Source organism: Eptesicus fuscus, chromosome 15, assembly GCF_027574615.1.
Source record: "Eptesicus fuscus isolate TK198812 chromosome 15, DD_ASM_mEF_20220401, whole genome shotgun sequence".
NCBI classification, from domain to species: Eukaryota; Metazoa; Chordata; class Mammalia; order Chiroptera; family Vespertilionidae; genus Eptesicus; species Eptesicus fuscus.
The window spans coordinates 35,054,631-35,071,567 of NC_072487.1; the positions used below are offsets into that span (position 1 = coordinate 35,054,631).

Genomic DNA, 16,937 nt, shown 5'->3' on the forward strand with positions numbered 1-16,937 from the left:
CTGTGGTAGGAAATACTGCAGCCTCGCCCACCTGTCCACCGCAGGGAAATGTCAGGTGGCGGGACCTTTACTCCTGTGACTCAAGAAACCACATGCACAATGAGCACAACCAGACACTGCCTTGAAGTAGGCAAGATGCTTTTTAATCACACCCACATGCATCAGTGCTCAAGCATTTACTTTTACGCAGAGACGGGACACGGAAACCTCCAGGTGCCGTTCCCCGTGTTACTAGCTGTGACATTAACAGTGGTGTTCATGCTGGTTTACCAAGTGGCGTACAAGTTTTCCTTGGACTTCCCTGTGGTTGCATATGATTCAAATCAAATCAAATATTTTTATCCCTACTTCATCAAAAGGAATGGCTTCACCAAGCTGCTACCTTTGCTGAGGTCAAGCAGCCAGACTTTAAAGAGAACTTCCGACTTTGATTCTAGGCTCATTTTGGAAAGAAAGAAAAAAAAAAAAGACAACAAAACGATGTGTAAACATTGTGGGCTTTGCATCCAGACTCCACCACACATTAGCAATGCAAACAGGGCGAATCACTTAACCTTGCCGGCCTTAAATCTCCCACCTGTAACATGGTGTGGTAGTTGCTAATTTGCAAGGTCCTTGAAAGGGTTAAGTGAGTTCAGATGTTCTACAGTGCTCCTGTGTATAACTTGAACTCCAGAGCCAAACTCCCCAGGTCCGAGTCCCATCTCCACCTCTGCACTGCGTGACCTAGTATAAGTGACTAACCCTCTCTGAGTCAGTAAAATGGAGATGATGATAGTACCTACTTCATATGGGTCATTGTGAGGATAAAAGAGTTCATATAACCAAAAGCACTTAAAACAGTGCCTGCCCCTTAGTAAACACTGTATAAGTATGTGCTATGATTGTGATAGATTGTGATAATCATTGTGGTTATCCATCAAGTGTCTGGCACAAATGGTTGATCAAAAAAGATTAACTTTTTTTGCAGTTTCTATTACTTCTCCCATCAGAGCACTTGAGTTTTAAGAAGCCTGAAGGGAAAAGCAATTGTATTACAAGTCTGTCTTTTGTTTTAACTAGACAGATGTCAACAGGGTCCTTTCCAAAATCTTATTCCTTCCGGGACTCAGAATCTGATCTTATACCACAGGAGAAAGGCGGTCTTCTTTCTCAGTGCCCCTTAAAGCAAGAACAGGTTCCTGACCCTCACCCCACACCTTCTCAGTGAGAAATTCTGGGGCTGCACCCACCGGTCTGGTTTTGGTTTTGGTTTGGTTTTCAATGCCCATTGACTTTCTTTTGTAAGTCTATTTTTTTAGAGTCGTGTAAGTTAACAGAAAATGGAGAGGAAGGTACAGAGATTTCCCATCTACCTCCTGCACATGCACAGACTCCCCCACTATCAACACCCCCCACCAAAAGAGTGCATTGGTTACAATTGATGAACCTACGTGAACACATCATCATCACCCAAAGTCCCTACTTTACACTATGGTTCGCTCTTGGGTTGTACATTCTGTGGGTTCAGACCAATGTATAATAATATGTATCCACCATTATAGCATCACACAGATTTTTTCCTGGCCCTGAAAATCCTCTGTGTTCTGCCTAGTCATCCCTCCCCTCCCCCAACCCCTGGCAACCACTGATCTTTTTACTGTCTCCATGGTTTTGCCTTCCATCTGTTTTAACAAGCGTTCAGTGAGTCTCATGTTTTCTAAAGTTTGAAAACACAAGATACAGACTCCTACAACCTTGACTACTTTCTATTGCTGGGGCGGGGGCGGGGGCGGGGGGCCATCAACAAAGACTTAGCTACTCCATCTGTTTGACAGGTGTTCCAGCCCATGAAGTGTTAAATGACTGAATTAAGCAGAAATAGAGAGTCAGGTGGAGCGTGGGGAGGGGTAAGCAAGCTTGGAGAGCGTGTGAGGCTATTGATAGGTCTGGAACAGAACGTTTTGGAGTTGGGTCGCCCGGAAAGTACTGATGTCACATCTTGTGCCGTATTGCTGGAGTGATGGATAGGAGGAGAGATGCCTTTTGAATTTTTATGAGAGCTTAAAATGAAAATCATGTCAGCCTTCAGAAGTCAGAGCTGTTGGTACAAAAGGTCACCAATGCCAAGTGGTGGCATGGCAGAGCTCAGCGAGGGAGTATTAAAATAGCAAACTTTTTTCTTTTGTTTTGTTTTCTTTTTTTTTTTTAAAGCACCAGTCGCACTATAGTTTGAGTCTCAGTCTTTTGCCATCTTGCTGCCCCCAGGATCGTAAGTGAAAAGACAAGTGAAAAGAGAAAACCACCAAGACAGTTTTCCATCTCCTGCAGGGAGGAGGGCAGTGGTCGATTGTTGTCCTCAGACTAAGGGCTATGGAATATTTTCAGTGGAGGAAGCAAAGCAATTAAATGACGACTTCATGGGAAAGTGATAGTGGGGTGACTAAGCAGGACAGATTGATCGTGGCCATTTCAGGTGACGTCAGCAAGTGTTTATTGGGGACCTAAGCCCTGTGCTAGATGTGGTTTGTCTGGGGGTCAGACTTGGGTGACTGAGGCTTCTAGTGCCTTAGAAAAAGAAACCAGTCTTGGCGGTGGGGTGGGAAGGTTGGAAGATATTAGTTTTGGTTTGTATATGCTGGATGTGGGATGGGAGAACAGCATCCAAATAGGCTTACAGGGCCTGAGAGTCATATGCATTGAGATAGTTTTTGAAGCCATTAAGAAAGGATTGATTCTAAGGGTCAATGACCAAATCTTTAGGGAGGCTGCAATTATAGCAAATAGAATATAAGTCCGTGAAGGAATGAGCCCACCGGAAAAGGTAAAAGTTGTCCCAAGACCATGTTCTATCATAGAAATCAAGAGGATACTTTTTTTTTCCAAGAAGAGAGATAGGTTCTGTGTTAAAAGTGTGAAGAAATAAAAATAAATAAAGCGTGTGTGTGTGTGGGGGGGGGGGGGCGCGGGGATTGCTAAGTAAAAATGTTAACTCAAAAAGAAAGTATTGTTTTACAAAATAGATGATTTCTGTTATATTCACGTGAGTCAAGGTTTCTTAACCTCAGCACTGTGATGATTGGGCTGGATAATTCCTTCTGATGAGAAGCTGTTCTGTGCATCGTAGCATGTTTAGTAACATCCCTGGCCTCTACCCACTGGATGCCAGCAGTAAAACTACCATCACCAGTTATGACGACCAGAAAATGTCTTCAGACAATGCCAGATATTCTTGGTTGAGAACCACTGATTTAAGTATTAATTTAGCTCCCTCTGTATACATAGTATTACATTAAGGCACTGCAAGGCATAGAAATATGATACATTTTCACCATTAAGAAGAATGCATTCAAATTGATTTATTCTTCTATATCTCCTATTACATTGATTACAACTATATATACATATATATTCATATACACACGTGTATATATACATATGTGACAATAATTCCCCAAGTTAACATTATGTCAATTTAATTATGGAATGATACTGGAAAAGTGGTACTTGGGAAAGACCGGTGACCCAGTACTATGTGTTTTATCACAGATCTATATAGGAAATTTTGATTGTGGATCCATTATCAATGGCAATATTCGTAAGCAGTTTCCAAATTAAATTTTGCGTATTCCTGAAACTCAAATTACTTTTTTGTTCTCTCATTTTTTTATGAAGATAAAATATTCTTCCTGACCCCTAGGTACAGTATAGAACTCCTGAATTTAAAAAAAAATATGAGTGTACTATTTATCTTTTGGTAGAAATTATGGTGCTACCTACTGAAAGTGTTCTGGCAAGTTTCAAAGTTCTCAATAAAAGAAAGATGGAGATTTGGGACTATAGTTTGACTTTTAAAACATCGGTAGGAAGGATTACCACAAAAGTAATTTCATGGCAAGAAAAGTCCTTGGTGTTTGGAATGAGCTCTCCATCAAAAGAAGCAGCCTGTCGTCTCTCCAAGCCCAGCTTCCTCATTGCCTAGGAGCCAAAAAGAAAACCTCACTCCTTTTTCGCTGCTGGTAACACTGAACAAGGCCCCGACTATTGAGGCTAATCCCGGGACCCGTGTTTGCTTTGCAGACTGCATCATCTGCCATCAAAGGTGCTATCCAGCTGGGAATAGGATACACAGTGGGTAACCTCACTTCCAAACCAGACCGCGATGTTCTCATGCAAGACTTCTACGTGGTGGAGAGTGTGTTCCTGCCCAGGTAAGAAGATTTATTTTGTGTGTGATGTTTTCATGCTAAAGAACCCTCCTTGCGACACCCCACACTGAAGACTTGGCCAGTGCACACGTAATGCAGCGCACGCTCAAAGCAGCCCAACGGATGGTTGCTTTCTGTCGCATCAGGTGGCCTGCATTTTCTCTGTGGAGATGGGAAACAGGTTTCCTCCTGTGGGCCAGTTGTCATTAGCTGTGATATGGCCTGAAGGGCCTTATGGAGAAAGTCTGAGATTCAGTGGGAAAGAGTGCAGTTGTTACAGAGTAATGTCTGCGTAGGTTTAGAATAAGAGGACGTCCAAGAAGCCGCAGCTGGCACCAGGTTCTTGTTACCCCTAATTTAAAAGGGGGGCTGGGAGGACCCACAATTAGGCATGCATCTGAGTTCACTCATTTAGCTCCTTTTTTAACTTAACTCGTTCCACTTAATTTTCCTCAAGAAAACTTATGAGAACCCCAATATTTTGATACCATATTTGCAAAAACACCCACATTACCCATACATGCTAACTTAACTTAATTGTATTGGGGAGGGGATAATCAATTCAGCAAATAAATCTGAGTTTGGATGATGGTGATGGTTGTACAACAATGTTAATGTACTGAATGCCACAGCACTGTGCACTTGAAAATGGTTACAATAGCAAGCTTTATATTGTGTCTGCTCTACCAAAATAAAGTAAATAAACCAAAAATTTAAGTCCAGTACTAGCTTAGTCTAAGAAGAGAAGTAATCATTATTAAATTGGAAATGTCACCACTACTGACAGGATTTTTTATATAAATATTTGATTCTAGATATAGCATAGTTTCCTATTATAATGTTTCTGCTTTTACCTAAATATGTCTTACTACTCATGGTCTAACATATAAATTTGGTGATTGGAGGTAATTATTTTGTCTTTGGGTCTATGAGGATTGACTTGTCAGACACATTTATTTTTTTTTAAATGTTTCTTCAAAATAAGCCACTTTTGTTAATAATTATTACTGGACTTGTATGAGAATGACTGGTGACACTTCAGCTCTCAGTGTTCTCATTACCTTACTTTTTACAAAAATTTCCAGCGGATGCCCAGCCGGCGTGGCTCAGTGGTTGGGCACCGACCTATGAACCAGGAGGTCACGGTTTGATTCCAGGTCAGGGCACATGACCAGGTTGTGGGATCAATCCCCAGTGTGGGGTGTGCAGGAGGCAGCCGATCAATGATTTCTTCTCATCATTGATGTTTCTCTCTCTCCCTCCCTCTCCCTTCCTCTCTAAAATCAATATATATATATATATATATATATATATATATATATATATATATATATACTTTTTTTTTTAAATCTCCGGAGGAGTGCTACTTACATTTATCTGTATGTCCAGGAGTCAACTGGCTGGAAGTAATGCCTGTAGGTGACTGTGCCCACCTGATCACTAAAGGGCCCATAATACTGAAAGTCAGGTATGAATCCAGACAGACTCATTTTCCTTCATAGCTGTTGGTTGAATAAAGTTGGTCAAAATTTTTGAAGTTTGCTTTTCTAGGGTCCCTTAGCAGGTACAAGAACTAGTTTCCATACAGAAAATGGACAACCCCAAGGCCTAAGATATAATCCTGTTTGTTTATGACACTACTCTTCTTTCTACAGCTGGAAATTGTTCCATGTTTTTGTTTTTAACAGTCTGTTAATCACTCAAAAAAAAAAACAACAACAATGCATTAACTACATACTTTTATATAACTTCAGGAGGACATGAGTTTGCCTTAACCTTTTGGTATGATCTGTTAGCACCATAATTCCTATAAATGTGTTCTCAGGATGTTCGAGCTCTCGTGGTCTTCCAGGGCCTTTTCCCAGACATGTCAGTCTTATTTTTTTCTTCAGCTACAAAGAACAAGGAGAGCAGAGGCCTTTTGTGGGAGGGTGGCTGGCAGTGAGTTCAGGGTGGTGGGAGCAGGTAGCTGAAGATGGTTCATAAAGAAGGGCAGGGTGCTCCATCCTTGCTGATCTCTTCCCCTCACGGTGTCCAATCAACAGAGCCAGCCATTGCCGGGCACTGGGAAAAGCATGGGCCAACATGTGGTCCCCAGACCTGCAGTATCAGCATCACTTGGAACTTGTTAGAGATGCAGGTTCCTGGGCTCCACCCCAAGTCACCTGACTCAGAAACACTGGAGGTGGGATCCAGGAATCTGCTTTAATAATCCCTCCAGGTGATTAAAAGTCAGAGAACCACTGGCTTAGAACATTACTTCTAATTTTAAGGTATAATCTTCCTAATAAATAACAAAATTTGTTCTTAGACTTATTACTTGTAAGACTCATGTAATAAAACTCCATGATTTTAAAATTAATCTTAAATATTAAAATTATGTCTATTTAGCAACTAAATTATACATGACACTGTATGAGATACTTTACAATAAGGAGCACATAAATAAGGTCTTCATAGGCACTTTTCTCTTTTATAATTTTCAATTACAGTTGACAGACAATATTATATTAGTTTCAGGGGTGCAATATAGTGATTGGACATTTATATTACTTACAAAGTGATCACCCCAATAGATCTAGTACTCATCTGACACCATACGTACTAGTAGTTATTAGAATATTATTGTCTATATTCCCTGTGCTGTACTTTATATCCCCATGACAATTTTTATAACTGGAAATTTGTATTTTTTAATCCCTTCACCTTTTTTACCCATCTCGCCAACCCTTCCCATCTGGAAACCATCAAATTGTTTCTTTCTCTCTCTCTCTCTCTCTCTCTCTCTCTATGTATATATATGTGTGTGTGTGTGTGTGTGTGTGTGTGTGTGTGTGTACACACACACACACACACACACACATAAACACACTAGAGGCCCAATGCACGAAATTCGTGTAAGAGTAGGCCTTCCTTCCCCGGCTGTTGGCACCAGCTTCCCTCCGCACCCAGGACCCAGGCTTCTATCGCAGCCCCGGCTTCATCCATAAGGTTGTCTGGAAGGCTGGAAGGACACCGGTCTAATTAGCATGTTACACTTTTATTATTATAGATATACTAGAGGCCCAGTGCATGATTGAATCATGCACGTGTAGGGTCCCCTACACGCTTTCGCTTTTCGTGGTGGAGCTGGGTGCCTGTCCGCTGGTGCCGGAGCAGACAGGCACCCAGCTCCCCCACTTTTGATGGTCCGCGGCTGCTGAGGGGGGCTACCCTGCTGTTGAGAGGCGCAGGGGGCGGGACTCCCACCCCCTGCGCCTCTCAACGGCCGCTGAGGGGGGCTGCCGTGGACACCTGGCTACCCTGCTGTTGAGAGGCGCAGCTGGGTGTCCGCGGCAGGCCCCCTCAGCGGCCGCGGATTTGGCTGTTGAGAGGCGCAGGGGGTGGGAGTCCCGCCCCCTGCGCCTCTCAACAGCAGGGTAGCCCCCCTCAGTGGCAGCGGATCCGTGCCTCTCAATGGCCGGATAGGCCACCCTGAGTCCCGCCCCCCAGCCTCCAGCCACCCAATCGTGGGCGTAGCGGAGTGATGGTAATTTACATGTTACTCTATTATTAGATAGGATATACACATATATATTCTAGTATGTGTGTGTGTATATATATATGTATGTATATGTGTGTGTGTGTGTGTGTGTGTGTGCGCACATATACATTAGTGTATATATATATATGAGTTTTTTTCTGTTTGTTTATTTTATTTTTTAGATTCAGCCTATAAGTGAAATCATATGGTATTTGTCTTTCTCTGTCTGATTTATTTCACTTAGCATAATACCCTCTAGGTCCATGCATGTTGTCACAAATAGCAAGATTTTATTTTTTATGGCTGATTAATATTCCATTGTGTGCATGTGCATGTGTGTGTGTGTGTGTGTGTGTGTGTGTGTGTGTATCACATCTTGATCCATTCATCTATTGATGAACACTAAGTTGCTTCCACACTTGGCTATTGTAAATAGGGCTGCAGTGATTATAGGGGTGCATATATCTTTTTGAATTAGTGTTTTGGATTTCTTCAGATAAAATACTCAGCAATGGAATTGCTGGGTCTTATGGTTGTTCTTCTTTTTTAGGAATCTCCATACTGTTTTCCATAGTGGCTGCACCAATTTACAATCCTACCAACAGTATACAAGGATTCCCCTTTCTTTACATCCTCATCAACACATTTTTTTGTTGATTTATTGATGGTAGCAATTCTGACAGGTGTGAGGTGATATCTCATTGTGATTTTAATTTGCATTTCCCTGATGATTAGTGATTTTGAGTATGATTCCATATATCTATTAGCCATCTTTATGTCTTCTTTGGAAGTCTATTCAGGTACACTGCTCTTTTTTTTAATCAGAACTTTTGTTTCTTTGGTATTAAGTTGTATGATTTCCTTATGTATTTTGGGTATTAACTCCTTATTGGGTATATCATTGGAAGATATTTTCTCCCATTCAGTAGGTTGTCTTTTTGTTTTGTTCATAGTTTCCTTCACTGGGCAGGACATTTTTAGTTTAATTTAGTTTAATATAGTCCCCTTTTTTCCTTTTGTTTTCCTTGCCCAAGGAGACATTTTCAAAAAACATTGCTAATAGTGATGTCAAAGCGTTTACTCCTATGTTTTCTTCTAGTTTTATTGTGTCAGGTCTTACATTTAAGTCTTTAATTCATTTTGAGTTTATCCTTGTATCTGGTGTAAGAAAGTGGTCTAGTCTCATTTTTTTGCATATATATGTCCAGTTTCCCAATACCATTTATATATTCTTGCCTCCTTTGCCATAGATTATTTGACCACAAGAACGTAGCTCTTGTTTATATCAGTTAGCCTATAGTAAAATTGATTCTGTTATACATCGATCTCAGCAATTCCAAGAAACTATCAATGATGTTAAGGGAGGACTTACTGCATCGCCATTTTACTATAGCAATCAAAATGCCGCCAAAAAAAAAAAAGATGAATAAGTTCAGTGTCATTACTGTGGCAATGGTTTCACTGGGGTATACACATGACAAAATGCATGAACTTTATTGTATGTCAATTATATCTCCATAAAGCTGCCCAATAATGCTTCCTCCCTACCCATCCATACCCTACACTTGCTGGGGAGGAGCATGAGGGAAGGTGGGGTGGACTGACTCTTGCTGGAAGCGACTGAAGCATTCTGAAGCCTCTGGTGAGTCCGTCCAGATCATGGAGGGAACTCATTCATTGGGGTGCCTTGAGATGTTTTCATCACTGCTGCTGTGAAGCTGCAAAATCCGTTTCCCTTAGCAACCAAGTGTATTGTTATTTTTTATTTATTTATTCAAAAATGAGTCAAGGTTATTTTTAGATAGTATTATTTGGTCTACAGGTTACTTCATTTTATGGATGGAAAAAGCTCTGAACCTGATTAAGGTTTGAAGGGGAATATAAAAGCCCTGTCAACGGTTTGGTTCTATGCTCTTCCAATATTACCAAGTAGATGAGTAGAGAACCATGACCAGATCTTAATATTTTGACCCCACATTCTGTGCTGTGATCATAAATTCAAGATTGCACATAAATTTTCATGTGCAAGTAAGATTAGGAGGAAAGGATGGTTCATAACGTTTGTACCATGTTTAGATATGGTAGTTGCAACAGAGGTGGCAAAGGGAGGTAAGGTTTATAAGTACCAACTATGAACCAAGCATAGCTTTATCGATATATATATAACATATAATATTTAATGTTGTTCATTACCATTCATCTTTACCAAAAAAATTTACATATGAATTAGCCAAGGCCTTGAGATATGAAGTGGCTTAATCCAGAGCTATACAACCAATACATGGTAAAGCCAGGATTTGAACTTAGGGGTGGCAGGCTCTAAAGGTTTGTTTTTCCCTACACTATGGCAATAAAGCACAGGAACAAAATTTCTGCTTTTTTTGAATCAGAAAACAAATCCATCTTTTACCTTAGAATTGTGACCCTAAATCTGCTTCTCTGGCCCCTTGACCAGCAACTCTGATCCATTCCTCCGCTCCCCTGCAGGAGGCGCCATCACTGCCTTCTCCGGGGTGGGAAATACGGTTGGAATGCTGGCGGTAAAAGCTACATATCACTCAGTTTTCAAAAATATTACCTAACTGAAGAATTTCTCAAATTTCTCCTGCCTTGTAAACAGAACTGAGCTTGATGTGAGGTTGCTTACAGAAAATGGACTGCCCGTAGTGGTGGTGGGCATGCTGTTCAGGATTTATTTGAATAGCTAGGGAGTACCCTCACTCGGGGGGAGAATTCCGCAGAGCTACTGTGAGGGTAAAACATTATTCTAAATGCCACGCAAACGTATACATCAAAGGTTTATGTAAGTATTTCCAGACATCAGTGCTAGATGTTAGATTTTGACACACTAGCCAACTACCTGCCTGTCAGGTACTTCTGACATAAACTCATCCAAGAATTGTATGTATCCCATGGAGCCAACACACTACAGCCCACAGCACAATTTGGCTCTTTGCCTCTTTTTGTTAATAAAGTTTAATTGGAACACAGCCACATCCAGTCACGTACATATTGCCTGTGGCTGCTTTTCCACAACAGCAGGCTTGAGTAGCTGCAACAGAGACTCTCAAAGATCGCCGCTTCCCTGCTCCGATCTATACAGACATTCTGTACCAAGTTTTATGTATTTGTGCATAGAATACAAAACTGTCACAATTCTCTTCTCGGGATCAAGTGAGATACTTGGCTGTTGCTGGGCAAGCCAATAATATGATGTTCCTTCAAGTCAAAACTCTTTTTAAGTATTTGCTCAGCATCTGTTGTGGGGATGGGAAGAAACTGATTTCCTAGCAATAAAAGTTATATACCTCTTCCTTTATTTCAAAATAAAAGATTTATTGCATGTACCAAACATTATATAACATTTTAACTTATTTGGAATTGCCCTGAAAGCACAATTTCTTGAAAGCACAATTTCCTGGTATGGTAATAACCACTTGGGAGGTTTTAACATGTAAATAATCAATGACACACCATGTAATACAGTACGTGACACCCGGAATACATTATTTTCTTTCAGAATTTAAGCTATTTTCAGCTGCCAACTTCGTTGTTGTTGTTGTTGTTGTTAATCCTCACCTGAGGATATTTTTCCATTGACTTTTAGAGAGAGTGGAAGGGAGAGAGAGAGAGAGATTGACATAGATGTGAGCGAGACACATTGATTGGTTGCCTCCAGACCACAGCCAGGGATCAAGCCTGCAACCAAGATATGTGCCCTTCACTGGAATTGAACCCAGGACCCTTCAGTCTGTGGGCTGACACTCTATCCACAGAGCCAAACCAGCTAGGGCTCAGCTACTGACTTTTAAAAACTACTGCCAGCTGATTGGCCTCAAACGGTGATTCAGTCTCCTGTCGCACAAGGCAGCTCAGCCAAGTGGGGGTTGGCACCAGCAAGGGGTATGTCTCTTGTTTTGCTTTGTTTTTCCATCCAAGAGTACTATCTCATTTGTCAAAAGAGAGGACCAATTTCTATTTCACTGGTTAAATAGAGTCATATGTGGAAATGAGAGGATCTCCACCTTGGCCTGAATTGGCAGGGGCTGCTCTGGTGTGGATCTAATTTCCCAGTCTTGTTTGTTTCTGACCACGTTAGGCCCTTACTTTCCCTTCCTGGCCTTTGATTTCTTTATCTGCTAAATGGGAAATTTCAGATGGTGGCTAATGTCTCCTCAAGCCTCAACACTGTAATTCTAAGCATCCGTTGCCATTAAGAAATGTGTATTTTTGGACTTATAGTGAGCACTGGCTTTGGCCTTAAAATTTGAACTCTGACCCAGCCTGTGTAGGTCATTGGCTGAGCATTGACCTATGAACCAAGAGGTCACAAGATCGATTCCTGGTCAGGGCACATGCCCAGGTTGCAGGTTCGTTCCCCTGTAGGGAAAATTTCTCTCTCATCGATATTTCTATCTCTCTATCCCTCTCTCTTCCTCTCTCTAAAATTATTAAAAGCATTTTTTAAATAAAAATTGAACTCTATTCAGAAAAGGTGAATATCAAAATGCCAGAGTCAGTCCATGTTCAAAGTTGGACTGCTTCTTGGTGAAATAAGAGAGAAAAGGACAGGATAGAGAAAGTACTGTTCTTTAGTCAAAGTTTCTTCCTCTTATGGCATTAACAGACCCTTTCCTTTATAACTTGATAGGGATAGTACTGTGTGTTTACTCAATTGTGTAGGTTCCTACTTGGTAACATAAAGTTGGAAATTTCATGTGGTCTCCAAATTTTTATTGTTGGAATTTTACCAGCTCATGGGAGTCAGACATCTAGAACCACCACTGAAAACCTCCCAGCTGAAATTTCCATAGCCCCTAATTTATGTCAGGAGAGAAAAGTAGATTCCCACCCCCCCCCCCCGCCCAAAAAAAAAACAAAACAAAACAAAACAAAAAAACACTGCATAAGTTCATTGATATAAATCTTAACTTGGGAAGAAGTCTGCTCTTCCGGAGACTTGACTTTTGCTGAGTAGGTCTAGGTGCTGGGCACAGTCTTCTGCTGAAGACCACCGAGCGCAGGCAGGAGAGCCCTGGGCCCTTCCTCTGGCAGCAGATTCCTGTTGGTTGCAGTTGTTTAACTGCCCTAGCTAAGCAGTCTCTCCATGTGCTGAGAGCCTCTGTGTTGGACATCTGTGGCCAGCCCCCACGCCCCAGCCAGTGGTTCTGCCAGTGCATGACCTCAGAAGACCCAGGTTGGTGTCTGCTGGCCGATCCTCGCCGGGCCTGCTGGTTGCTTCTGCTCTCGTGCATTGTAGCTCCTGACAAACTCCATCTGGAGCCAACAGCCCCATTAATTTCCATTTCTTTCAGGAAAGCTTCAATCATGTCAGGCTGGTATTTGTTAGTCACTGGAGCAGCTTGATGTGCAGAAGCACCCCCTTCTGTTGTGGCACTGAGCGTGCAGTGCTGTGTGTGTGTGTGTGTGTGTGTGTGTGTGTGTGTGTGTGTGTGTGTGTAAGGTTATGGCTTTTTACCCTCACTTTTAAAATGTTCTAATGTTGTGAATAGTAATACAGAGAAGGGTTTATCCTCATGATGCTTTTAAAAGGAAGACTGAAAAGTATCACTTTGGTCTCTGTGCCCTTTTTACTCAATGTTATCACTGTTCCTAGGGGCATGTTTATCCTTCAGGGATTTCTTTTAACCCTCACCTGAGGATATGTTTTTATTGATTTTGAGAGAGAGAGAGAGAGAGGAACATTGATGTGAGAGAGAAACATAGGTTGGTTGTCTCCCAAACACACCCCAACCAGGGATCAAACCCACAACCTAGGTATGTGCCCTGACTGGGAATCGAACCTGCAGCCCTCTGGTATACGGGATGACACTCCAACCAACTTAGCCACCGGGCCAGGGCATCCTTCAAGGATTTTTACTATTTATATTGGGAGTTTAGCCCTTTGTGATATGTATTACAAGTATTTTCCCCTTTTGTCATTTTCTTTCCTTTTTTTAACATATGGTCAACTCATGTGAAGTGTTCAACTCTGGACTGTTTCCCATGAAGCCTCAGTCATTCAAACATATTGAGGGCTTCCCACATGCCATTCACATGGCCATTCACATTTCCATTCCCTTTGCTGTTTCATGTTTATAAGTTCAGTACCTGGCCTCAGGAAACAGCTTGTAAATGGTAGACCTGGACCTCGAACCCAGTTCTCCCTGGACTACAAGATGTTAAGAGCACCTTAACTACCACACTGAGTATCCAGTGTGAGTTAAGTGTGAGTTAAGAGAGTGCAAACTAGCCTTAATAATAGTCAAAGAAATACAGTCTTATTTATCGGTGTGTTATCATGAAAGTCAGACCCAAATAAACTTGCATAGAGTTTTGATATTCCACTGAGAATGTGGCAAAAAGAGATATTGAATCTCTATATAAAATCATATTACTCTACTGCATTGTTCTAATTTTTCACAATGAAAAATTAAAGTACAGGCAGATTAGGTGACTTATCTGATATCATGTGAAATTCATTATTATATGTAGTAAAAAAAATAAAACTAATCATAAACATCAAAATTCAGCCTAGGGGATGCCTCTAGCAGTGGTTTTCAACCTTTCTAATGCCGCAACCCTTTAATACAGTTCCTCATGTTATGGTGACCCCCAACAATAAAATTATTTTCGTTGCTACTTCATAACTAATTTTGCCACTGTTATGAATCGTAATGTAAATATCTGTGTTTTCCGATGGTCTTAGGTGACCCTGCTAGCGGTTCTTAACCTGTGCGTTGTGACCCACAGGTTGAGAACCGCTGCTGTAGAGCCTAAGACCGTCGGAAAACACAGATATTTACATTACGATTCATAACAGTAGCAAAATTACAGTTATGAAGTAGCAACGAAAATAATTTTATGGTTGGGGGTCACCACAACATGAGGAACTGTATTAAAGAGTCGTGGCATTAGAAAGGTTGAGAACCACTGCTCTAAGGGGAAGGAAGGGTATAAGATCAGTAAAAAGTACAGAAGGGATTCAACTATATGGATAAATTTTACTTCTTAAGCAGCATTTTGGGGTCATGGATATTCACTGGTTTATACTTTACACATTTCATATATCATAAATATTGCAAAAAAAATTCAAAGATGAACCCAGAAGAAGGGGGGAAAAAAGAAAATGATTTAAGTGGGGATGGAAATCAGGTTTTTAAATCACTAAAAAATTTAAGGTCTCTTTTCCTGTAATTATGGATTTAAGGAAGACTTCACAGATCCAGGCCCCATCTATTTCCAGTTCCATGGTTCTCATCTATTTTAAAAATTATTTTACTTATTTGTAGTTCAAAGAATTTATCCAGTGTTCAAAATTCATGGCAAAAAAAAAAAATGCATTTCTAAAATTTGTTCCACACACTAAACCCTGGATCTTACGCCTAAAGGAAGTCAACCATGGCTTCATGAGAAAGATGGGTTGATTTCCCCAGGAAGGAAGCACAGGGGGATGGTGACAAATTCTCAGGCTGAAGACATGGTGTGGTTGGCAGAGGCTGCCTGCTTGGAGTGGCCCTCACTGAGTTAGCATCTGTTTTTACCCGATGGCCACTCGCCTTTGAAACATGAACTTCAAGAGACCCACTATCAGGGGGTGCTTTTATGTAGAGGGGAAATTGGCTCAGGACCAGTAGAGCTAGAATTTGAAATCAAAATTGTCTTCGCTAATGTTCTTTCTCTTATTCTTTTTACTATTTTAACTGCAGTGAAGGGAGCAATCTGACCCCAGCACATCACTACCCAGACTTCAGATTTAAGACATATGCTCCACTAGCATTCCGATATTTCAGAGAGCTTTTTGGCATCAAGCCTGATGATTACTTGGTAAGAATCTATAATTTTCCTTTCTTTTCCAGAAATGTGTAATGTAAACATTTGTCTCATAGCAACAGTGATAAGTGACTTGTGTCTCTTATTTTATAAAGCTCTGGGGCGTAGTAAAAAGCTCCAACTCTCATGATTATACATTTAGCTTCAGAGCAAGTGATTTGATTGCAGTTTTTAACTGATGGCTACAAAAATCTGCCATCGTGATTGATACTTAAATAACTCTGGTATTGGTTTCTACTTCAGATAATTATTCTAACAGATATATTATAATTAGTTCTAAATACTCCTGTGAATTTTGCTGATTGGATTCTCTTGGAAAGCCTTTCTGTTTTAATTGCCTTATTTACACCATTCATCTCAATCCTGCCTTGGCCCACAACCATTTTCACCTTGACCTACAATGGAATATCATTTTAAAGGAACTGGATATCTTTGTTCTCAAAATCTCTTTATACAGGTTCTTTTTAAATGTGTTTTCATTTGGTACAAGGGCGTGTTTTATTCTTAGATTTGTCTTTTCTCCCTGTCTTCCTTCTGGCGCACGGCAGCACCAATACAACAGCCTTTCTGTGAGGTAGTCTGATGTGGCCTCAGAGATTTACTTTTTTCCTGTTCAAGGAGTCAGGGACTTCTTTCTGTTTCAAGAAGAAAATGGTGTATTGTGTCATTTGATCATTGTTAACACCTGGGGCTCTTCAAAATCAGTTTTCAAGAAGCTGAAGGAAGGATGCCATCAAATATTTATGGTTCATCTCATTCTGAATGATATTAATAGGACTTGAGCTAGATCCTGGAATAATGCTTTGCAACGGAAGTAGAACTACATTTGTCACTTGTAACAGAGTGTTTGAAATTTATCTTTTAATTTGGGTACAATGGAAATTATTAAATTCCAAGCAGATTCTCCTTTGTGCCAATGAAAACCCATGAATAACCCGCTTCTTTCGTTTGGCCTTAAGAAAATCATATGACTGCTGCCCGATGAAATAATACTGGTTCCTCAAGGCACATTAATAAGTCTTTATAGAGCAGGGAGAACTAAATAGAAAGTCCCTGGGCATCCTGCTTTCCTGAAATGTGTGTCCATGTGCTCTCTGCCTCATCACACCCCTTTGTTGATTTGCATATTAGGGTTTTATTATATAGGATATGGCCAGATAATTCAAATAAATAGGTTTTCTTTTAATTATAGGAAATGAGTGAAATGTAGAGACTGACTACATATTTGACATTGTTGAACTATTGTTTTGGTGGGATGATGGTATTGTTCTGTTTTAAAGGAGGCATCCTTATCTTTTAAGAAGTACCTTATGGATGATATGATTTGATGTCGGATTTACTTCAAAAGAATCTGAGGGAAGCAGGCAGGGGAGTGGTTGGGGGTGTAGAGAAAA

The 16,937-nt window shown here is 40.8% G+C and overlaps 1 protein-coding gene across 2 annotated transcripts in view; it reads left to right on the forward strand.

Annotated features, from left to right (window-relative positions):
• PIP5K1B (phosphatidylinositol-4-phosphate 5-kinase type 1 beta) overlaps positions 1–16,937 on the forward strand; it is a 290,127-nt gene that overhangs the window by 149,251 nt on the left and 123,939 nt on the right. For both annotated transcript variants that reach the window (XM_054727759.1, XM_054727760.1), the window contains exons 4-5: positions 4,060–4,190; positions 15,420–15,537. In XM_054727759.1, coding sequence (XP_054583734.1) covers positions 4,060–4,190; positions 15,420–15,537 — 249 coding nt within the window. The remainder of the gene's footprint in view (positions 1–4,059; positions 4,191–15,419; positions 15,538–16,937) is intronic.